We start from the raw sequence: 24,595 nt of genomic DNA on the forward strand, positions 1-24,595 counted from the left end.
CTTAACCAAGATGACAAAATATTTCAAAAGCAAATAGCGATCACTTAAAGGCAAAGAACTTCACAAAACCTGTTATCAAAAGTAGCATTTCAAGAATCTTTGTTCTCTTAACAGCAAGAAACCAAACCCAAGTCTTACCCCACTCCACTCCTTAGAAAATCCATTTACCTAACTAAGTTTCCCTTTTCCCAAACCTTTTACAACTTTCTGTATCCATAGTATTTTGTCCCCTATTTTCCTCTCCATTCAGAAGCAATCACCTCTAGGAAAAAACCCCATTCTTTTCCTTTAAGAAAATGCATTGCCATTCCTCATACCTTCTGTTTAAAACATCCTACTTTCCTTAAGCAACCGTGGACTGTCTTCTACACCAGTACTCAAGACTGGTAAACACAAATACCAGTAATTTCTAAAAACATGTGCTTTTTATGTTTATTTTTTTGTCTTTTCTGCCTTTTTAGGGCCGCGCCGGTGGCATATGGAGATTCCCAGGCCAGGGGTCGAATCGGAGCCGTAGCCACCTGCCTACTCCAGAGTCACAGCAACTCGGGATCCGAGCCGCGTCTGCAACCTACACCACAGCTCTTGGCAAGGCCAGATCCTTAACCCACTGAGCGAGGCCAGGGATCGAACCCGCAACCTCATGGTTCCCAGTCGGATTCGTTTCCGCTGCACCACAATGGGAACTCCACATGTGCTTTCTTATAGTGAAGATCAAGAGCCCTAAATACATTGGTTTCTCTGTCTAGTAATTGATGTCTATCTTACTTTATTTGGGAATGACCCAGCAGTTCAACAAACTTCCGTCATTTAACTTAGCATCACTCTACATTTCAAGTGGCCAAGTATCTGGAGAGATTATTCTTTCTCGTCCTTTGCTTTTTAGGGCCGCACGCAGCATATGTAAGTTCCCAGGCTAGGGGGTTGAACTGGAGCTGCAGATGCCAGCCTACCCGCCATGGCCACAGCAATGCAGGATCTGAGCCACCTACACCACACCTCATGGCAATGTCAGATCCTTAACCCACTGAGTGATGCCAGGGATCAAACCTGCATCCTCATGGATGTTGTAACCAGCTGCGCCTCACTGTGAACTCCCTGGAGAGATGATGATGATGACGATTTTTGCTTTTTTTGGGGGCTGCACCTGCGGCATATGGAGGTTCCCAGGCTAGGGGTTGAATCGGAGCTGCAGCTGCCAGCCTACACCATAGCAATGCAGGATCCAAGCTGAGTCTGCGACTACACCACAATTCACAGCAATGCTGGATCCCCAACCCACCGAGCGAGGCCAGGAATCGAACACACAACCTCATGGTTACTAGTCAGATTTGTTTCTGCTGTGCCACAACAGGAACTCCAGAAAGATTTTTTTTTTCTTTTTTTAGGGCCACATCCATGGCATATGGAGGTTCCCAGGCCAGGGGTCCAATCAGAGCTATAGTTGCTGGCCTACACCACAGCCACAGCAACACCAGATCCAAGGTGCATCTGCGACCTACGCCACAGTTCATGGCAACGCCAGACCCTTAACCCACTGAGCGAGGCCAGGGACCAAACCCTCCACCTCATGGTTCCTAGTCAGATTCGTTTCTGCTGTGCCACAACGGGAACTCCCAGAAAGATTATTCTTAAGGAGACATTCTGAATATATAAAACGTTTGTCTAGGAGTTCCCATTGTGGCTCAGTGGGTTAAGAACCCGATAGTATCCATGAGGACATGGGTTTGATCCCTGGCCTCACTCAGTGGGTTAAGGATCCGGTGTTGCCGTGAATTGTGGTGTAGGTCGCAGACGTGGCTCAGATCTGGCATTGCTGTGGCTCTAGCGTAGGCCAGTGGCTACGGCTCCAATTCAACCCCTCGCCTGGGAACCTCCATATGCCGTAGGTGCAGCCCTAAAAAGACAAAAAAAATAGTTTGTCCAAAAGTTCTTATCTTACTTGTATTTAATTCACTTATAAACATTTCATCACACAAATTATTTTTCTTGCTGACAAATGTGCAACAGGTGTAAAGTCTTATTTGATCTCTAATAAACCTAGGCATAACACGGAGTTCCCATCATGGTGCAGCAGAAACGAATTGGACTAGGAATCATGAAGTTGCGGGTTCGATCCCTGGCCTTGCTCAGTGGGTTAAGGATCTGTTGTTGCCATGAGCTATGGTGTAGGTTGCAGATGCGGCACGGATCCTGCATTGCTGTGGCTCTGGCGTAGGCTGGTGGCTACAGCTCCGATTAGACCGCCTAGCCTGGGAACCTCCATTGCTGTGGGTGCAGCCTTAAAAAAAAAGACCAAAAAAAAAAAAAAAAATCAAACCATCTCCTTAAGCCACCTTCAGTACCAGATATTAATTTAATGTTGGATATTTCCCAGATCACGTGAACCTAAAACTGATTCTGGCCAGTTTACTTTCTATATTTTTGAGAATTTATGTAAGCACTTGATTTTTTTTAAAGCCAATTAAGTAGAGTTCACAAATTCATTTTGATAGTACCATGCCACGGTAAAGACAAAAATAACACACACATAAGCACACAGACAGATACAACCAGAGATCTCATAGTTTCATTTTCTAAGCTTAATTATGAATCAGATATCACAATACAAAACGTACTGGTTTATAAATAACAACTGGAATAAGGTTTTTTAGTCATGGGTCATAACTATCGGTCGACCAGTTTGTCAAAATCTTTCCTAGGCGATTATCAGATGGAACCAGAGAAATGCTCTCCGGGTCCTATTGAGTTGAATGAAACACTCACACGCAAAACGGAAAGCAAAACTGGAATCCTCGCTGGCCAAATGGAAGCCGCAAACCAGAAAACCAGACAGCCCAAGGCTCAAATTGGCTGCTAAGTCCTGGTCAGCCTGTGGCCTTAATCCAAATAGCATTTTACCATCAGTATCTCCCACACAGAAAATCCCTAAATGGAAACCAAAGGTTTCACAGACAGACAAGGTCGAGGGGCCTCGGAGTGCACGCCGCTGCGGGACTCACGCAGGTGCTGGCAGAGGTGTCACAGAGTCCTAGAGGCTACTTTTCTCCCTCCCCAAAATGATTTCTCCGAGTAGGAGGTTCGGGTTGGTGCAGGCAGAAAGAGAGAGAGAAGTCCCCAAGGCAAAGATGGCCTTGGCAGCTGCTGGGGTGGTCTCCCTCCGTTTTCCTCTCCTATCGCAGGGCTCATTATGGAGAGGGCAGGCCAGGTATGATTGGGGCATGGCCCTACAGTGGGGATCCCTGGTGATCTGGCCTCTGGAGTCATCCTCCAACCCTCTGCTCTCCCAAAGGAGGCTGACATAGAGTGGAATTCCAGAGCGTCCTGTCAAGCCCAGGGGCCCCTCGGGGCTGGCTGCCCACGAGTCGATCCTGGATGAGCCCTCAAAATCTGTTGCCAAGCTGTGGCCTCTGTCCACGGTGCCCAACAGAAAGACAGAGTTTGGGGTAATGAAGAAAAAAATCAAAGCTTTTATTGCTTTGCCAGGCAAAGGAGGCCACTGCAGGCTAACGCCCTAAAGACTGGGCCCCAGGGAGGTTTTTAGAAGGACAGAGGAGATAGCATCTGACACCCAAAGTCCCTTCCCTCCAAACCTAGTCAGACGCCTGTCCTCCAAAGACACAGACCCACGTGGCCTTTGAGCCTTATTCAGTGTAAGAGCAAATACAGATGAACTAAGTAGCTTAATTCTTACGGTTGAAAATAAAGGAAAAGGACCAACCCCCTGATTTTTCTTAGAGCATTTACTTTAGAAAAATCTGTCACTCTAAGTTCTGTCTCTTTGAGATACACATAAATCCTTTTAAGACCTAAATAAGCCTCTTGCCAGAAACTTGTCTTTTTCCAGGACCTGGGAGGCGTCTCTTTGAAATGTCATCATCAAGGAAGACAGTGCTCCAATTTCAGGGTTTCTGGGGGAGGACAGGAGCCCAATCTCAGGGGAGCCTTGCTCCAAAACTACCTCCCATCCTCAATATTTGAGAAGCTCATCTTTGCTTTGGGTCAAGCCAATTAGTGAACACAAATGGTCACCATGGTTACCAGGGGGCTGTCAGGTAAACCAGTGCGACCAGTGGTGCCGTCTAGTCCTTGCGCCTGGCGACTAGTGAGCCTGTCTCCTGAGACCATGGATGTCAAGGGCTGAATGTGCTCGGCTGTGGCAAAGGCCGAGGGCTCTGTCTTTCTAGTCTCTGAGCGGATTCCCCGTGGTGCGCGCCGCATTCTGCTCTCACGCTTATTCAATGACACATTGTTTTCTTTCTCTTCCAAGCCTTTGTGGAGAGGTTTCTGGATTGGGAGAGTTCGATTTGAATTGCATTTCCCCAACAACAGCAACCGAAATCCCCAACCACGTCACGTACTTTGAACATTGCTGCCTGCGGTTCACCGAGCTCATGGAACGGAGGCCTGCTGGTGGCCATCTCGATGATGGTGCAGCCCAGGGACCAGATATCAGCCGGAGCACCATACCCACGAGGTCCTTGATCAATGATCTCAGGCGCCATGTACTGCAGCGTGCCTGTTGGGAAGAAAGCAAACAAAGATTGTGGACGCCATAGTGTTTTCCCGTATCCTCAGGGACACTGTGCTGGGTTCTTAACCTGCTGAGCCACAACGGGAACTCTGTGGACCGTACTGTCCAAAAGCCAAATGGACCATGAGAAAACAAGGGGGCGAACTATGACTGTTGTATTCATGATAGATTGGGTCTGGTCTCAGGCATAAACAATGTTGTTGTATCTTTTCTTTGACCAGAGACAGGCAACAGGTCTCCCTTTAATACTAGTCACGTTAAGAGAGGACTGTTCAGGAGTTTCTGTCGTGGCTCAGTGGTTAACGAATCCGACTAGGAACCATGAGGTTGCGGGTTCGGTCCCTGCCCTTGCTCAGTGGGTTAAGGCTCCGGCATTGCCGTGAGCTTGTGGTGTAGGTTGCAGACACGGCTCAGATCCTGCGTGGCTGTGGCTCTGGTGTAGGCCGGTGGCTACAGCTCCCATGAGACCCCTAGCCTGGGAACCTCCATATGCTGTGGGTGTGGCCCTAGAAAGGGAAAAAGACAAAAAGAAAAGGAAAAAAGAGAGAGAGAGAGAAAGAGAGAGAGAGGACTGTTTAGCCCCTTGAAGGATAAGTGGACCTAATCCAATGCAATGAAGACATATTCGCGGCACCCGGACACAGACCAGAATGTAAGAAACACGGTGCCCGAGCCTTAGAAGCTGCCCAGTAAGGAGACAGGCATGGTGATGAGGGTGATGAAGTGGCTGGCAGTGGTGATGCTGAAAGGTAGTGAGTGCTCTAACAGGTAGATACAGAGGGTGGCACGACCATGGATGGAAGAGGGCTCGATTCCGCCTGGTTTGACTTGGGGGAAGCTCTAGCTGTGTCAGTTTGGGTCTCTGAGAAATAAATCCCAAGTCAGACACACAAGAGACATACAAGTTGGACATACAGGAGATGGACTAGGCAGAAGGTCCATGAAGGATAAAGGGGGAGGGAGGAGGCTGGGCAGGGAGAGCTGTCTGGCTGCAAGGCAGCTCTCACACTTGCGAGAGGAGGAGAAAGGAAGAGTCTTCGATGGCACAACAGCTCTGCGGCAGATTTAGCCAGGCTGCTGGGGAGCCTGGGACCCAAAGTTGCCCTTTGGAAGAGTGCCACATTGGTGCCAGGAACCCCACCGTGCTCGGTCATTGGTCAGGAGCAAGTGGGGCAAGGCATGACCTTGCCATGAACGTGGTGGCTGATCCCAGCGGGCGGTGGCTGGGGCTGCCAGTGAAGTCGACCCTTGCCGGAGGCTTGAAGAGGTGAACAAAGGGATAGGAGGGCTGCTGGGCAAGGGGACGAGCTCGAGCCAAGGCCGATGGGTATGAAGTATAGAGTGAATCCAGGGAGCCAGGAGCCATGTGTGACGCAGGGCAGGGGGTGGGAAGAAGGAATGAAGCTGTGGCCTGGATGCAGCCCAAATGGCAAACCGTGTTCGGAAGGCTCTCTGGCTTAAGAAGAGTTCTGGTGGAGATCAGGAGCCACCAGAGGTGCCACAGGGAAGGGGATGTTGGGGAGATGGGGCAGGGAGGTCAATCGAGGGCTCTGGGAGTCAAATCTTTGGTTTTCCTTGAAACGAATCCCGAGGCAAGAGGAAAGGAGCGATGTGGAAGCACCAGCGGCCGATACTAAGTGTTGGCCAAGAGGTTTATTAGAAATAGCAAACTCGGATATTGGCCAAGGTGTGAAGAGAGAACACATGCGCACAGAAACTCCAGTGTCTGCCTCAAGATCACACAACCCAAGCAGGCTGAGTCTTCATCAAGGAAAACAAAGGGCTCAATGGTTAAAATAAGTTTGGCGATGCTACCAACTACATCCTCCTCTTGAAGATCCAATGTCTTATCAGCATTTTTCTTTCTCTCTCTCTCTTTTTTTTGGTCCTTTTGTCTTTTTTAGAGCCCCACTCATGGCATATGGAGGTTCCCAGACTGGGGATCTCATCAGAGCTGTAGCCGCCAGCCTACACCAGAGCCACAGCAACGTGGGATCCGAGCCGTGTCTGCGACCTACACCACAGCTCCTGGCAACGCCGGATCCTTAACCCACTGAGCAAGGCCAGGGATCGAACCTACATCCTCATGGATACTAGTCGGGTTCGTTAACCGCTGAACCACGATGGGAACTCCTAAAAACTTTTAATTAATTCTTAATTTAAAGCTAAATATAAATGGGCTGTATCAGTGAGTGCAAGGGATTAGCAGGGCAAAAATGATGGCTTTAGCCTCCTGAGCTGAAAACTTGATGGGGAAGTGTGCAGTCGGCTGCACGGTTGGGCAAGGTGGAGGCTCGCAGCCCTTGCTGCGGTGTGAGGAAATCTCGGAGCCCCAGGAAGGGAACTTCCAGTGACACAATATCCCCTACAGATGCCTACTACTGTGAACATAGAGAGATAGGCTCTGGCAGGGAATATGCCTCCTGACTAAGCCCTAATTCATTACCTTAGACCTGACACTGGGCTGTTCGTGAAGCTGTTATGGCTCAGCTCTGCTACGCTGGATCTGGGGCTCTGCAAACCACATGTCTGCTTAGTCTGCTGCTCCCTGGAGGGTTTGGGGGGGGGGGGGGCGGAAAGAGCCCACCTGCGCATAAGTACCAGGAAGGAGAGCTTAGCAAGCATCACTGTGGACCCTCAGTGGGCCCCAGCTTTTTTGTTCCCCATCCTTCCAGAAACAGCTTCATCTTGTCCCCTCAGAGTTCTGTGCTCCAGCCCAGGGGCACCCGCTACTGAAAGGTTTGCATCCCACCCTCCCCTTTGCTCCTCCAAGCCTTAGGGATACATTCTTAGGCTTGGCTGCTTTCTGATAACCCAGGCTTAATAGACAATTTTTTCTATGACATCCTCTCTCTAAAAATAACTAGGGTGATTGCACTTTTCCTGCCTGGATCCTAACTAATACAGGTGCTAAAATGTGACACATACATATGGAGCTCTGAGTGGGCCCAAGGAGGAGCCATCACAGGCTCTGGGCTGGGAGGAAGTGGTGCTAAAAGCTAATTCTTTTTTTTTTTTTTTTTCTTTTAATGGCCACACCCGCGGCCTATGGAGGTTCCCAGGCTAGGGGTCTAATCGGAGCTACAGGTGCCGCCCTACACCACAGCCACAGCAACACTAGATCCAAGCCGCATCTATGACCTACACTGCAGCTTGCAGCAAGTCTGGATCCTTAACCCACTGATGGAGGCCAGGGATCAAACCTGCATCCTCACAGAAGCAATGTCTTTAACCTGCTGAGCCACAACAGAAACTCCTAAAAGTTAATTTTTGTTTTCTTTTTAGGGCTGCACCAGCGGCACATGGAGGCTCCCAGGCTAGGGGTCGAATCAGAGCTGCATCTGCCAGCCTACACCACAGCCACAGTAACTCAGGATCTGAGTCGCGTCGACGACCTGTACCACAGCTCACGGCAACGCCAGATTCTTAACCCACTGATGGAGGCCAGGGATCGAACCAGAGTCCTCATGGATACTAGTCAGGTCCTTAACCCACTGAGCCACAACAGGAACTCCACAAAATTTGATTACAATTTTTTTTATTACTCAATGAATTCATTACATTTATAGCTGTACAATGATCACAATCCAATTTTATAGGATTTCTATCCCACAGCCCCAGCGCATCCCCCCACCCCCCGAACTGTTTCTTTGAAAAATTTTTTTAATTATAATTGACTTACGATGTTCTGTCCATTAATATTAATAGCAAAAAGAGAGATAAGGTGCAGCTTTTCATGGCCCCCGTGGCCACTCCAGTTGCCCTGCCCAAGGGATGGGTCTGGAGGGAGGGGCCCCCACTTCCTCCTCCCAACCCAGAGCCTGTGAGGGCTCCTCCCTGGGCCCACTCAGAGCTCCATATGCATGTGTCCACGGCAACAAAGCTGCACAGAGGACTGGTTCCCACGAGAGCAAAAGCAGCTGACAGCAGCATAGCGGGGACCATATGGTCTGGGGATATTGCCACACCCTATTAGCAGCAGGTAAAGGATGCATGAACCCTGGACACGAGATGCAGAACCCGCTGGAGAAATACTGCTTGAGGATCTTTTAAAAGGACATCCTGCCCAAAGACAGCCTTCCAGGGCCTGGTTCCCTCAGTAGAAATAGATGGAGGGGCAGGTATAAGGTGCAGCGTAAAAGATGAGGGCGAGGAGGCAGCGGGCAAACAGCCGAAGGACCAGTCCCTGCCCAGGACACGGGAGCTACATTTAGAGGGATCTGGCAGCCAAGCAACAGCAACCAACCGCCAGGCCCCGAGCGCAGGAAGCCAGCTGAGAACAGTGCCAGGCAAGGGACCACTTTCTATGTCCCTTTCCCCTTCTGCCCACGGCTGGTGACTACAGAAGGAGGCAAGGAAGGCAGAAAAGGCCGACACCCAGACTTGTGTGCTGCCTGCCACAGGAGCCATGGGACAGGGGAAAAGGAGCTTCCCTTTGAAGGAGGACCAGTGGGGGATGAGTAGAGGCGGGCCTCGGAGACACTGCAGGTTCAGCTGCAGACTGCCCCAGGAAAGCCAACGCAGCAATGGAGCGAGCGAGCCACATGATGTTTTTGATTTCCCAGTGCATGTGAAAGATATGTTCAAACTACACGGCAGCCTAGGAAGTGTGCAGTAGCATTACATCTAAAAAACAACACACAGGAGGAGTTGCCGTCATGGCTCAGTGGTTAACAAATCTGACTAGGAACTATGAGGTTGCGGGTTCGATCCCTGGCCTCGATCAGTGGGTTAAGGATCCAGCGTTGCCGTGAGCTGTGGTATAGGTTGCAGACGCAGCTCAGATTCCGTGTTGCTGTGGCTGTGGTGTAGGCCAGTGGCTATAGCTCCAATTCGATCCCTAGCCTGGGAACCTCCATATGCCGTGGGTGCGGCCCAGAAAAGACAAATAAATAATTAAAAAGAAAAAATAACATACAGACCTTAAGTAAGTATTTTTTTTTTTTTAGCTGTGCCCATGGCATGCGGAATTTCCCATACCAGGGATTGAACCTGAGCCACGGCAGCAACAACGCTGGGTCCTTAACCTGCTGAGCCACCAGGGAACTCCAAATATTTTCTTGCTTAAAAAAAATTCTCATCATCATCTAACATCACACTGTTGCCACAGCCTTCAATTTGTCAACAAACACACACCTGCCCCCCCATACCTGCAAAATGTAATAAAGCAAAGTGCAATTAAGCAATGTACACCTGTGCATTAGTGGGAACCCTTTCAATGACTGGATTCAGACTGCATTTGCTTCTCGACGTGCCATTAAGGCTTTCTCTGTTATCTAAGGGTGACTGGAAAGTCACGGGAAAGGACTACTGCCTTGGGCAGGATGTACAGGGCCATAGGCAACAAAAGTAAAATAAAAATTACACCCTTTGAGTCTGACAGGTTCAACATGTTAGTTACACACATAAACTTGATTCTCTCAAAGGCTCCTGCCAGCTCTAATGACTTGTGACCTCTAAGTGAAAATTAGTATTTAATTACTGTACATTTCAGTTGTACTTGCTCTGAGCCAGGTACTGCTTAAAGCACTTCATCAATATTGACTCTTTTTTTTTTCCTTTTTTTTGGCTGTACCCGTGGCATGCGGAAATTCCCAGGCCAGGGATGGAACCTACACCATAGCAGTGACCCAAGCCGCTGCAATGACAATGCCGGATCCTTAACCTGCTGAGCCACCAGGGAACTCCACACTCATTTAAAATATATAAAATATATATACCCCTCTGAGGTAGGTATTATGAGCATCTCTGTTTTACGTAAGAAACGGAGACACAGAGAGGTGAAGCACCATGCTGGCCCACAGCTAGCAAGTGGCTGAGACAGAATTTGAACCAAGGCCATTTACAGCCATAGACTAGTACAGAGTTCCTGTTTCGAGCTGCACTGCTGGGTATCTACCGAATAGGGATGAAGACACACATCCACACAAAGGCTTGTATGTAAATGTTCACAGCAGTATCGTTCACAATAGCCAAAGAGGGGAAAGAATTCTAATGCCTGATAACCGGTAGATGGATAAGCCAAATGTCGTCTATCCGTACAATGGAATACTATTCAGCCAGAAAAGGAATGGGTGATAGCACGGGTGATGCTTGAAAGATTATGTGAAATCTGGAGTTCCCGTCGTGGCTCAGCTGTTAACGAGCCCAACTAGCATCCATGAGGACATGGGTTCGATCCCTGGCCTCGCTCCGTGGGTTAAGGATCCAGCGTTGCCGTGAGCTGTGGTGTAGGTTGCAGAAGCAACTCGGATCTGGTGTTGCTGTGGCTGTGGTGTAGGCTGGCAGCTGTAGTTCTGATTGTACCCCTAGCCTGGGAACCAGGTTCTGGCTGGTTTATGCCTTTACCTTCAGGGGCACACAGGACGGGAGGACTTGGGGCCAAGAAGTTGCCTGAAGCCTTTGTCTCTCCTTCCAGGCTCCGACAGCTTCCAGCGTCTGGGTGGAAGTGCCCCGCCACATTCAGAGGCACCCAACAGCTGAGATGTCTTTACAGAACCACTCTGTTTTGCAAAGAGTAATTATATGCAGGGGAATTTCCTACCCAAAATGAGCCCCCTTCTTTATTATCCCCCAAACACCCCTGCATTATTTTGCAATGCAAAATTCATGCCTCCTCAAGCCAATTACTTGGAAAAATGTGATATGTGATAATGAATTATACATGCGTTTTCTTTATGAATTTTTTTTCTCCTCGGGGATGATAATTACGAGATAAATTGTTGGGGGTTTTATGTCTTGAAATAACTCCTTGTCATATCAGAGCCCCTCTTGCTACATATTGCCAAGCTAATTGGTGGCTTCCAAAGAGAAGGCTATAAGTCATTTTCAATTAGGCCAGTAAAAAAAAAACAAACAGGTCAGTCATACATACACACGTATGTACATACATACTCACTGATATCTACATGTTGATAAATGTATACTTGTATCACAGGCGATGAATGAAAATTCAATACACTCTTTGGGAGATTCTGGTCGGGTCCTTGGTACAATATGTTCCCATTTTGAGGTGCATGTACCTCCTTTGGCGTTACAACGGAGAAGTCATTTCTGATGCATAAAAGTGCTCTTTAGATAGAGAATGAGTCTCCACTGTGGGCGTCCAGTGGCTAACATACAACAACTCTCTTGTTGAAGAAAAGTCTTTCAAAGCTGAGATATTATTCACCACAACTGAGGCCAAGTCTGTCCACTCTATAGTTTGGTGTTATAGGATTAGAAAAGAATCATCTGTCTCTCTCTCTCTCTCTCTTTTTTTTTTCCTTTATGGGCTGCTCCCGCAGCATATGGAGGTTCCCAGGCCAGGGGTCAAATCAGAGCTGTAGCTGCCGGCCTACACCAGGGCCACGGCAACGCCAGATCTGAGCCGTGTCTGCGACCTACACCACAGCTCAGGGCAACGCCAGATTCTTACCCACCGAGTAAGACCAGAGACGGAACCCGCATCCTCATGGCTATTAATCGGGTTCATTACTGCTAAGCCCCAACAGGAACTCCAGTCATCTGTCTTTTATAGCTTATTTCAGAGCTCTAGTATTATAAGCGCTGCTTCATAATTCTATCAAGCAAGATCTCTGTGATTCTTTTGTTACACCTTAGGGGACCATAAACCTTTACTTACGCAAAATCAGTACTTCCTTCCAAGGATCAAAGTTTTTGTTTTGCTTTTGAGCAGAAATTACAAAAAGCTATAGGTAGCTTTCAAGCATCATTCTACTCACCGGACACGTAAACGGAAAGCTAGCTGGCAACTGTATACCATCCTTTGAATCCAGTCCCTCTCAACTCATGATTCCATCAGTGACACATGGAAAAGACAATCCAATGGCTGAAACCCACTGAGAATATCATATTCCCTAGAGGAATTAGCCTCCCTTGGAAACATAATCATATCAAAAGCCAAGGTAGCAGAATTTGCTAAAGTAACAGACTCTTTTATTTTTTTCTTCTTCTTTCTTTCTGCCTTTTCTAGGGCCGCTCCCGCGGCATATGGAGGTTCCCAGGCTAGGGGTCCAATCGGAGCTGTAGCTGCTGGCCTACACCACAGCCACCGCAACTCGGGATCCGAGCCGCGTCTGCGACCTACACCACAGCTCACGGCAACGCCGGATCCTTAACCCACTGAGCAAGGCCAGGGATCGAACCCGCAGCCTCATGGTTCCTAGTCAGATTCGTTAACCACTGAGCCACTTTAGGGAACTCCTAAAGTGACAGACTCTTTTTATAAAAGACCAATAAAATGTCCTAAAAAGTTTTCTGAGGAATACTGTTATTCAAAATTACCCACGATCCTGAGTAATGTGCTATTAACTTAAGAGACATGCTGCCATTTTGCTGAGTGGTTAGAAATCATCAGAAAACCTCAAACAGAGTACAACACCTACCCCACCTTAGAAGACAAAGACCAAAAGGCCACCATGTTACCACAAATAGCCAGCTAAGCACATCGTTATGTCAGAGTGCAAACACTTTTTTTTCTCTTTTAGGGCCGCACCTGTAGCATATGAAGGTTCCCAGGCTAGGGGTCTAATCAGAGCGGTAGCCACTGGCCTGTGCCACAGCCACAGCAGTGCCAGATCTAAGCCACATCTGTGACCTACACCACAGCTCATGGCAACGCCAGGTCCTTAATCCACTGAGCAAGGCCAGGGATTGAACGCACGTCCTCATGGATGCTAGTCAGACTCGTTCCCGTCGTGCCACGATGGGAACGTCTGAAAACACTTTGAAGTTGGGGACAATACACTGTCCATTTCAATTACCAGTTGCCTACTCTGCGCTCAGGTGCTCAGCGAGTAATTCTCGAAGGACTGTGGCTCCAGCAAGCCTAACTCTAGGATGGCCACACCAGGTCAAGCTCTGTTCTGCTTACCAGCAAAAGTCTCCGTGCATGGATTCACTCCTGCAAGACGTTTAGAGGTTCCGAAATCGGAGATTTTCACCACTCCGCTATAGGTATTCACCAGGACGTTATCACCCTTTAGAAAAGGAAAAACATTCAATGCTTAAAGACAGACTGATTGATTTGTCTTTTCAGGGCCATACCCGCGGCGGATGGAGGTTCCCAGACTAGGGGTCGAATCGGAGCTGCAGCTGCTGGCCTACACCACAGCTACAGCAATGCAGGATCCAAGCCGCATCTGTGACCTACACCACAGCCCACGGCAATGCTGGATCCTTAACCCACTGAGTGAGGCCAGGGATCGAACCTGCATCCTCTTGGATAACAGTCAGGTTCTTAACCCGCTGAGCCACAACGGGAACTCCCCAAAGACAGATTTAAACAAACTAATGTAAAAGAGACTCAGACCTTAAGAAATGGTCATGGGTTTCTAGGAAGACCAGACTGCTCAGTCTTGCCCCTTCTGTGAGCTGGTCCACCTGCAGACAGTGCCGGCAGCATGCATGACATGAGATGCACAAGCAAAAGAAACCTCAGTGGCTCAGACAAGCAAGTACCTTTATGTCTCTGTGCACAATCTGGTTTTCGTGCAGATACTTGAGGCCTTCCAGGATCTGCCTGGTGTAAAACCTGATGGTGGGCTCCTTCATCGGCCCCCACTTTGATCGCAAAAGAGCAGAGAGGCTTCCTGGAAATCGACACAGCAAGAGGGCTCATCAGGGCCAGGAAGATTCAGTTTAAAGGGTTCCGGGAAACAAAGGGAGGTGATGTTTCTCACCCAATGTAAGCACCTGCACCCACATCACTGTATCTGGGACAAAGCCAACATCTCTCCTCCCCTCTGTTGCCCGCTTCCCAGATGAGCAATCAGCACAGCCAGAGAAGAAGCTGCAGGTGAACCAGCACCTCAGCCTGGTCAGAGGTGGAGGGTGGAAAGGAACCCCTTGTGACCCCTGCCACTCAGCCAGGCCTCCCTGGGGCTTAATGTCTTTTCAGCTGTGTGGGGTCAGGAGCAGAGCACAGCAGTGCTCCGAACTCGAGAGGGCTGGCCTGACACTGCAGACCCTGCACGAGTGTCTCAGCCATTTGGCTCGATTCAAAGTCACGGTTTATTCACTGCCCTGAAATCAGAGGCAGACAGGACCAGAGCGAGGGGCCCTTTAAGGAGATGGGGACCCGGATTGGAGGAGGTTGGGGCAGGACCATCTTAACAACCCCCCCACCCACACCCATTATACTTTTATTAAACAGTGAGCCTTTGGGCCAGAAGAAAACCTCCCTCCACTGCATTCTTTTTTCTTTTTTTAGAGCTGCATCCGCAGCATATGGAGGTTCCCAGGCTAGGGGTCAAATCGAAGCTGTAGCTGCTGACCTACACCACAGCCACGGCAACGCCGGATCCTTAACCCACTGAGCGAGGCCAGGGATTGAACCCACATCCTCATGGACACTAGTCGGGTTCGTTAACCGCTGAACCACGATGGGAACTCCCCTCCACTGCATTCTGACTATGTATTTTAGAGATCATTTTCCAGGCCCTCGGCATCAGCTAGTCTCAGCTTCCCCCTTGATACAGTGCTGTGGGACCTTGCTATGCCTCGGTTTCCCCATCTGTAAAATGGGAGGTGCACAGCTATCTCCCAACTCTGTGGTCATCCTCAGACTTCACGCCTGAAATAGCAACTACTATTTTCCGCTAGACGATGAGCAACTTGAGGGAAGAAGCGAGTGTACTTTATCTTAAATTTAACTCTCAAAATCCAGCCTACTGCCTGGCTCTTCAGATATATACTTGGGCTCTTAATGGAATGGTAGGTGGAGTTCCCGTAGTTCCCGTCGTGGTGCAGTGGAAACGAATCCGACCAGGAACCATGAGGTTGTGGGTTCGATCCCTGGCCTCGCTCAGTGGGTTAAGGATGTGGCGTTGCTGTGAGCTGTGGTGTGGGTCGCAGACGAAGCTCGGATCTAGCATTGCTGTGGCTGTGGCGCAGGCTGGCGGCTATAGCTCCGATTCAACCCCTAGCCTGGGAACCTCCATGTGCTACAGGTGCAGCCCTAAAAAGAAAAAAAAGAAAAAGAAAAAAAAAAAAGATGTAATGGTAGGCTCTTCATAATTATGGGTTGAGTGAATGAATGAATACAGCTTTCTTTTCATTTTTTTTTTGGTTCTGAATACAGATTCCTCACAGAAGGTTTTACATTTGCATTCAGATTATTGTTAATTTTATTGCTATTTTCTTAAATGAGCACTTACTGACTTTTTGCTCTCTGCCTGGCACCAATTTATAAGCTTTACATATATTATCTCATTTACCCCTTTGAAATAGCATTGTTATAAGTCCAATGATTGTTCCTACTCCAATTATTATAGTAATTATTACTATTATTCCATTTTTATAATTCATTCATTCAATCAGAAAACTGGCGTCACACAGCGTGCAGGTGGAGGGGCCAATTCAACCTGGATGTCTGGCTCCAGATCTGCGAATTCTTAACCCTGCCCTCTATTGCCTCTGCTTTCAGGGCTTTTGTGAATAAACCACTGGTGTTGGATTTCACTGTCAACATGTTGTTTTGCAATGTCATTTCTTTTTTCTTTTTTTTCTTTTTTTTTTTTTTTAAAAAACCCTCTGTCCCCTCTTCTCCAAAGCATATTTCACCTCCTGGACTGCGAAGGCCTCAAGGCCAGAGACTATGCTTTATTTATCTCTCTGTCTCCAGCACTGGGCCCAGTGGCTGGCGCTTGGGAGATTTCAATGAATATTTGATGAGTGAATTACCAGGCCAGGAAGAGCCTGTTTTTGTGACACTGAAAAAACTGTATCCAACTCCTCTAAGAAACAAATGCTCTCCCACCCACACCTCAAACATCTGTCACTTTTAACAAGCAGGATGGATAATGCTGTTCATATTCTATTTTCATCAGTGGTGTTCAGAGTGTGAGACCAGAAGACCAGCGACCACTCACCCCCAGGCACCTGCTCCATAAATATCTTAATGTAGCCATTCTCGGAAACGGAGCCCAGGTACTGAACGATGTTGCGGTGCTTGAGGTACTTGTGCAGGGCTATCTCCTCGTGCAGAGGCTGAGAGTACCTGGTAGGAAAAACAAAGCCCGGGTCACCTGCCAAATCCCCAGAGCTGGGGGTCTGCGCCGCATCTCACCAGTACCTGCCCTGCTGCTGGCCATCCCTTCTTTCTGGAAATGTCGTCTCGCTTGGCTCCCATGAGACTACTCAGCTGCCCATCTGTAAAAGAGGGGCCAATTATCCCAGCTACTCGGGACAGCTGAGGGGCAACGTGTGTCAAGTCTCTTAAGCACCCAGGGCAGCGCCTGGCATGTGGTAGGTACCCACTGAGCTGCTGTTACTCTCACTACTGTTAAGGTCTGAAGTGTCCACCCATCCTGGTCTCTCTCCACAGCCCCTCTCCCTCTGCTCCCCTACGGAGGGAGCTGTTCTGGCAGGTTCTGTCCTCAGCTGCCTTCTAGTCTCATTCTGCGGCCTCACTTGAGACTACAGCCACAGCAACCCAATGGACCTCCCAGCCTCTGCTTCTGGCCTCTTGAGTCAATTCTCCCCTGATCACCACACTTCTCCTTCCAAAAACATACACCCCCATCACATCTCTTCCATTCGCGAGTCCACGTGAAGACCGTATTGCTTAAAATGGCACACGAGACCTTCGAACTCAGGTCAGACTACATCTTTAAAAACGTCTGCCTCATCTCAAGAGTCCCCCGCTGTCGCACAGCCTACATTCAAGTCACAGCAGAGAATATGCTATGAATACACGCCGTGCTTACCAGCTCTGTTTTCCCTAAGCATAGACTGCTCTGGCCTCCTTTTCTGCCAGATGAACTCCTATTTATCCCTCAAAGACCAGCTGAAAGATGATTTTCTTTTTCTTTTCTTTTTTGTCTTTTCTAGGGCCGCACCCACAGCATATGGAGGTTCCCAGGCCAGGGGTCGAATCGGAGCTGTAGCCACTGGCCTACGCCACAGCCACAGCCACGCCAAATCTGAGCCGCGTCTGCAACCTACGCCACAGCTCATGGCAACACCGGATCCTTCACCCACTGAGCGGGGCCAGGGATCGAACCCGCAACCTCATGCTTCCTAGTCGGATTTGTTAACCACTGAGCCATAATGGGAACTCCCTCAAAGATGACTTTCTTTTCTCAAACTTGCATAACTCAACCAGGAAAGCTAATTCATTCCTCTCTAACGCTCTACAAACACTCTGTGAACCCCTGTGTTATGGCACTTGTCATTCTGCTCTTACCCAATGGGGCACGCCCTAAGATAAGGACAATATCCTAGTCACCTTTTAGGACCCAGTGCCAGTCCAGAATGTGGCACAGAGAAGGTGCCCGTTATCAGTCTCTTCAGACAAAACGGTCTCTAAGGTCCTTTCTAGCTCTGAAATCCCAGGAAGAAGTTCCAGCAGTGAAAAGCTGAAACGTCTATTACAACCAGCTGAAGGCAGTGGTCCATGCCAGCGATACTCCCCAACGAACAACGGCAACACCTCATCCATCATGAGCATAAATGATAGAACACTGCAGGAGGAACTCAAGAGACTGGATCCTAGTCTTGTTTCTTTACATCCCTGAGAAGTCGTTTAGCTTTCTTAGCCTTGGAAGAAGTTGGACAAGTTCATTTCAGGCCCTGCCTTATCATTCAAATATGGTAACCCACAAAAACGAATACCCGAGTGAATAAATGAATCAAGGAATGATGAAGGGTCTTACAGTTGCTAGGAATCCCTTACAACCCATCCCTAATAATTCACTGACCACCTGGATGGAGGGATGTTTGCACATGTCCAGCAGCGTTCAGCACTGACAGCAGTGCTGCAGATGTGGTCTGAGCACCCCTGTGGAGCACAGAGCTGTGATTCCTTATACTGTGGCCATGACTGTGGATGTAGCTTCTTTACAAAAACACTTGACAGGCAACATGTTCTTGTTCACAATGAGGAGGGGGAAGAAATTTTAAAAGGAATAAACATTTAATTAGACTCTAAAAAATGTTAAAGAAATGAATTGGTAGTACTGGTGGTTTAAAAAAACAAACAAACAAACTAGGAGTTCCCATCATGGCACAGTGGTTAATGAATCCAACTAGAAAACATGAGGTTGCAGGTTCGATCCCTGGCCTTGCTCACTGGGTTAAGGATCCGGCGTTGCCATGAGCTGTGGTGTGGGTCACAGATGCGGCTCGGATCCTGTGTGGCTATGGCTATGGCTCTGACGTAGGTCGGTGGCTATAGCTCCAATTGGGCACCTCCATATGCCGTGGGAAGCGGCCCTAGACAAGGCAAAAAGGCAAAACAAACAAACAAAACAAAACAAAACAAAATTAGCTCCAAATCTACAGTTGAGGATGAAGGGCAGTGTATAAAAAAAAAAAAAAAAAGGCCATCTTGCAAAAAGCTAATTTTTTTTTCTACCACATTTAATTTTCTGTAGTGAGACATCTGAATTAATAACAGCCATTTGAAATTGTTAGAATGTGAATTAAAACACTAAGTCACGTTTTATAATATGTGCAAAAAATTTCTACATAAAAATGCACAACATTAGGAGTTCCCTTTGTGGCTTTGGGTTTGTGTTAACAAACCCAACTAGGATCCATGAGGATGCAGGTTGGATCCCTGGCCTCACTCACTGGGTTAAGGATCTGGCATTGCTGTAGCTGTGGTGCAGGCCAGCAGCTGTCGCTCCGATTCGACCCCTAGCCTGGGAACCTCCATATGCTGAGGGCGTGGCCCTAAAAAAAAGCAAAAGCAAAAAAAAAAAAAAAAAGCACAACATCAGACCTAGTTGATGGCTGGGAATAAAACTACAGCCACCTTTTAAAACGTGACTCTGCAATCCACATGCCTCTAGGTGAAGGTGTTTCATTTTCTCAATCTATCTATAACATGCAGAGAACAAAAGCAGATGACCCTTATTCCACGAGATTTACAACATTTTTTATGACATAAAGCTTTTATCCTTAGTCCTCTGCACCATCAGTGGTGGGCACAGAATCTGGGGTGTGGAGGGGGCAACTGATGAAGGCAGAAGACCTGCCCGACCGACTTGCCTGCTGTCTCTCTCTGGAATTTCTTTGATGGCTATTCGCACTTGATTGCTCAGATCTCTTCCGGCGTACACGACCCCGTACGTGCCCTTCCCCAGCACGACTCGATCACCATTCGCATCATGGTCGTACTCATACTGAAGATGGAAAAGCAGCAAGATAAAAATGCACACGACTTGGGGTGGAGAAGCTCCATAAAACTACTTCTACTTTAAAGGGAGTAGAATTCTCAGTTGCTCAAATATTCGTAACATGGTTTTATGAAATGGAATGCAAATAATTTAAAAATACGGCTCATGTGTAACTTAGGGGGCTCAGTTTTTTAAGATTTCTCTCCACTTTATTTTTCTTTTAATTTTTAAAAACTTTTAACTGCTCCTGAAGCGTGTGGAAGTTCCCGGACCAGGGATCAAACATGCACCACAGCAGTGACCTGAGCCACAGCAGTGACGATGTCTTAACTGCTAGGCCACCAGGGAACTCAGATTTTTCCCCACTTTAATGCTGCAATTTAAAACTGCTTCTAAGCTGGAGCTCCTGTTGTGACGCCGCAGGAACAAACCCAGCTAGTATCCATGAAGATGTGGGTTCGATCCCCGGCCTCACTCAGTGGGTTAAGGATCCAGCATCGCTGTGAGCGGTGGTGTAGGTCACAGCACAGCTCGGATTCCACGTTGCTATGGTTGTGACGTAGGCCAGCACAAACAAACAAAGAACCGGAGGAAAAAACCCCTGTTTCTAAGCATGTTATGTACCTCAAATAGGTGCCTTCCTGCATGATCCCTTATCAACTCATCAGGAAAGCAACCACTTTCTTTCTTTCTTTTTTTTTTTAAGTATTTCTTCTTCTTCTTCTCTCTCTCTCTCTCTCTTTCTTTTTATGGCCACACCAACAGCATATAGAGGGCCCCAGGCTAGGGGTCGAATTGGAGCTTCAGCTGCCAGCCTACACTACAGCCACAGCCACATGGGTTCCGAGCTGTGTCTGCGACCTACACTACAGCTCACAGCAACACCGGATCTTTAACCCACTGATTGAGGCCAGGGATCCAACCCGCTTCCTTATGGATACTAGTCAGGTTTGTTACCTCTGAGCCACGATGGGAACTCCACAACTACTTTCTATAGTCCAGAAAAGAACAGAAGGTAAAGAAAATTAAAAGTGTCTTAATACAAAGCACATATGCTGTCCCACCCCCTGCTTTTAGATGTACAGACCTAGCATTAAACACAGAATGCAAAATTCCACCTGTAACTTGTATTACTCTTTTGTTTCCCCCATTTTTTTTTGTCTTTTGTGTTTTTAGGGCTGTACCTGCGACATATGGAGGTTCCCAGTCCAGAGGTCAATTCAGAGCTACAGCTGCCTCCACAGCCACAGCCACAGCCGCGTGGGACCCAAGCCATGTCTGCGACCTACACCATAGCTCACGGCAACATCAGATCCTTAACCCCCAGTGCGAGGCCAGGGATCAAACCCACATCCTCATGGATACTAGCCGGGTTTGTTAACCACTGAGCCACGACAGAAACTCCTGTTCCCCCAATTCTATCATCAAAAACTGTACAGCAGCATTCCAGTCGGTTCTTCTCAATGATTAAAACAAAGGTAACTCTAGGGTGAGTAATTATTTATTTAAAGCAGAGGCAGCAAGGGATTCTTTCTGTCATTTTCTATGCCCCCCGCCCCATGACTGCTTACAGAGGTGCACAGCATGTGTATCTGTGCACGCGTCCCTCCCCACCCACTTTTAGGGATGTTTCCAACAACTAAGATTCCTAGTGGGTACCCTCACTGTCTCATTTAACCAGACATCAGTTGGCTCCCAAACAGGCTTTTATCCCCCACCCTTCTCTGTCCCCACATCTGTTACCTTCAAAGGGCATCACTCAGTTGGTTTCTACAACCAACTTTGATTCCAAGGTAAGGATGTGAGTCCCTGACTCCATTATTAAAATGAATCCCTTTGATGTCTTCTGAAAGAAACCTCAAAGAATTAATTTCAGCCTACCTTGAAAGTATAATGAAATCGTACTAAACCGCAAGGGCCCGAAAGAGTGGCAAGTCTGAATAAGTGTGCAAGATTCAAACACACGTGGAGTATCTGTGGACTACCACTGTGCTGCCCCAAAGAGCTTATAATGACCTTACTTTCTTAACAATTAGATTATCATATTTAATATATTACATGCAAGTAGATATAACTAAAGTCGTTTTAGGCATAAATAAAAGAGTCTGCTTCTAGTTGCCCAACTATTTCTCCTGTAGCCTCACAAACACTGTAATTACCTTAGAAAAAGCTTTTCCATAGGTTGGGCACAAAGGGGAATTTGAGTCTAGTCCGTGCTAAATTTTTCTTATACATTGTGGTTGGGTGAGAGGATCTTAAAGTAATGCAGTTTCTCTATAGAGGTACATTAAACTGAATCTCTGAAAGTCATGGATAGCGATGGCTATCTAGCTTGTCCATAAATGAATACTTAAAAATACACACATAAAAAACCCTGCACACAAAAAATGGGGCATTTTTGTAGTTCCCGTCGTGGCTCAGCAGGCTAAGAACCTGACTGGTGTCCCTGAGGACGCACGTTCAATCCCTGGCCTCGCTCCGTGGGTTGAGGATTCGGCGTTGCCGTGAGGTGTGGTGTAGGTCGCAGACGCGGCTCGGATCCTGCGTTGCTGTGGCTGTGGTGTAGGCAGCGAGCTGAAGCTCTGATTCGACCCCTAGCCTGGGAACCTCCTTAGGTCCCAGGTTTGGTCCTAAAAAGCAAAAAAAAAAAAAAAAAAAAAAAGGCATTTTCTTGAAGCATCCAAGACACAATCAACAACTTTTTCCAGTTCTAGGTCTTCTGTGACTCACCTCTAAGGTGTCCCCATCGGTCTCTCCCTCCAGCTCCACTGTACTGCCCACCGCGCTGGTTATCATCTCTTTGACCAAAGAGCAAAACCTAAAACATCAAATGTCACAAAGATGCTGTGAATTATGATCCCTCCTACTCCTTACCTTTAACTTGGCCTGATCACATTAGACTGTGACTAAGTATCAACCAAGCTTTGACACGTCAAGGAATAAGCATTCCACTCCTAGATTTGACACGGTACTTCACTGGTTATCTAATCTAGTTCAAATATGCACATGTTCCTGGAATCCCCTCTGTACAGTATCCACACCAAACGGTTGGCTGACTGATGTGCAAATACCTGCCTTGTGACGCACAGAGAACTCATGACATCACAAGACAGCTCACTCTTTGGGGATCTCACTGAGAACTGCTTCCCTTATACTGAACTAAGGCTTCTTTCATGTGGGTCCATCCACGGACTGCTTAGAATGAGCCCCTTTCTATGTAAATGCCCGTTAGAAATGTACATCATTTTATTCTGTCCCTGGACGTCTTTCCTTCTGGTTCCCTCGATGCTTCCCCCCAGGACTTGTTTATGAGTCACTTCTCTAACTGGTAATTCTTCAAAGGTGTCCCTTTATTATTCTTCAAATCTGGTGCCGAGACCAGTGTTCCAGAACTAAAACCATAAGACTCATAGAAGAAAACATCAACACCAGAGAAAACCTTGGGTGAGGCAAAGCCTTCTTAGATAAAACATCACAAGCACAAACGACCAAAGAAAAAAATAAAGTGGACTGCCACAGAATTTAAAATGTTTGTGCTGCACATAACACCATCTTTCAACAGAGTAACAAGACAACCCACAGAATGAGAGAAGGCATTTGCAAATCACTTATCTGAGAAGGGCCTTGCATCCAGAATACAGAAAGAACTCCTTTTGTAAAAAAAAAAATTTTATGGCTGCACCTGCAGCATATGGAAGTTCCCTGGCCAGGGTTTGAATCTGAGCTTCAGCTGCAACCAAGCTGCAACTGTAGCAATGCTGGATCCTTCTAACCTACTGCACTGGTCCAGGGATCAAACCCATACCTCCACAGTAATCTGAGCCGCTGTGGTCAGATTCTTAACCCACTGTGCCACAGCGGGAACTCCTCAGAATATATAAAGAACTCTTAAAACTTATTAACAAAAATACAAATAACATAATTAAAAATGGGCAAAGTTCACAGAAACCTGGCAAACACCACCTCTGTCAGGCGAGCCAGGTTAATATCACCAACGCAATAAAGATATTGTATGTCTCCTGCTGTGATGTACTGAGAAGGACATGGAAAGATAAAGCATGTCTCCTGGCATCACTTCTGCGTTATTCCTACACAAAAGACAGAACACTAATGTTATCATGAGAGAACAGCAAATAAACCCAAACTGAAGGATTACGTAAGATAAACTGCCTGTGGAGTTCCCATCGTGGCACAGCGGAACTGGATCCGACGAATATCCATGAGGATGTGGGTCTGATCTCTGGCCTTGATCCCCTTGGTCGGGGATCCGGCGTTGCCATGAGCTGTGTCAGCTATAGCTCCGATTTTGACCCCTAGCCTGGGAACCTCCATGTGCTGCGGGTGTGACCCTAAAAAGACCAAAAAAAAAAAAAAAAAAGATGAACGGCCTGCCCTCTGTGAAAGCATTAAGACAGACAAAGGAAGATTGATGACGAACTGTTTCAGATAAAAGGGGGCCGTACTGACATGAGAGCTCGATGTTAACCTGTGATTCTGGATTCGATCATGAACCAGAGAAAAAATCAAGTACCTTCTACTTCACTAGAAAGGATGTTCGTGGGACAGTTAAGTAAAATTTGGATAAGGTTTGGAGATTATAGCACCGTATCAATCATTATTAATTTCCTGATTAGATAAGTGTGCTGTGATCACCTAAGTGAATGTTCTTGTTTTTAGGAAACAAGCACTGAAGTACTGGAGTTCCCCTCCTGGCTCAGTGGTTAACGAATCCGACTAGGAACCACGAGGTTGCAGGTTCGATCCCTGCCCTTGCTCAGTGGGTTAAGGATCCGGTGTTGCCGTGAGCTGTGGTGTAGGTTACAGACGTGGCCTGGATCTGGCGTTGCTGTGGCTGTGGCGTAGGCCGGCGGCTACAGCTCTGATTAGACCCCTAGCCTGGGAACTGACATATGCTGCAGGTGTGGCCCTAGAAAAG

General features: G+C 47.6%; 1 protein-coding gene across 1 annotated transcript in view; it reads right to left on the minus strand.

The window, feature by feature from the left end:
• Window positions 1-24,595, minus strand: part of MAP3K15 (mitogen-activated protein kinase kinase kinase 15) — a 149,612-nt gene that overhangs the window by 20,417 nt on the left and 104,600 nt on the right. The window contains exons 14-19 of the mRNA XM_047764409.1: window positions 22,390-22,477; window positions 19,532-19,665; window positions 16,408-16,535; window positions 13,997-14,127; window positions 13,410-13,515; window positions 4,362-4,519 (exon numbers count right to left, since the gene is read on the minus strand). Of these exons, the coding sequence (XP_047620365.1) occupies window positions 4,362-4,519; window positions 13,410-13,515; window positions 13,997-14,127; window positions 16,408-16,535; window positions 19,532-19,665; window positions 22,390-22,477 (745 nt within the window). The remainder of the gene's footprint in view (window positions 1-4,361; window positions 4,520-13,409; window positions 13,516-13,996; window positions 14,128-16,407; window positions 16,536-19,531; window positions 19,666-22,389; window positions 22,478-24,595) is intronic.

The sequence above is a fragment of the Phacochoerus africanus genome, chromosome X, assembly GCF_016906955.1.
Source record: "Phacochoerus africanus isolate WHEZ1 chromosome X, ROS_Pafr_v1, whole genome shotgun sequence".
NCBI lineage: Eukaryota > Metazoa > Chordata > Mammalia > Artiodactyla > Suidae > Phacochoerus > Phacochoerus africanus.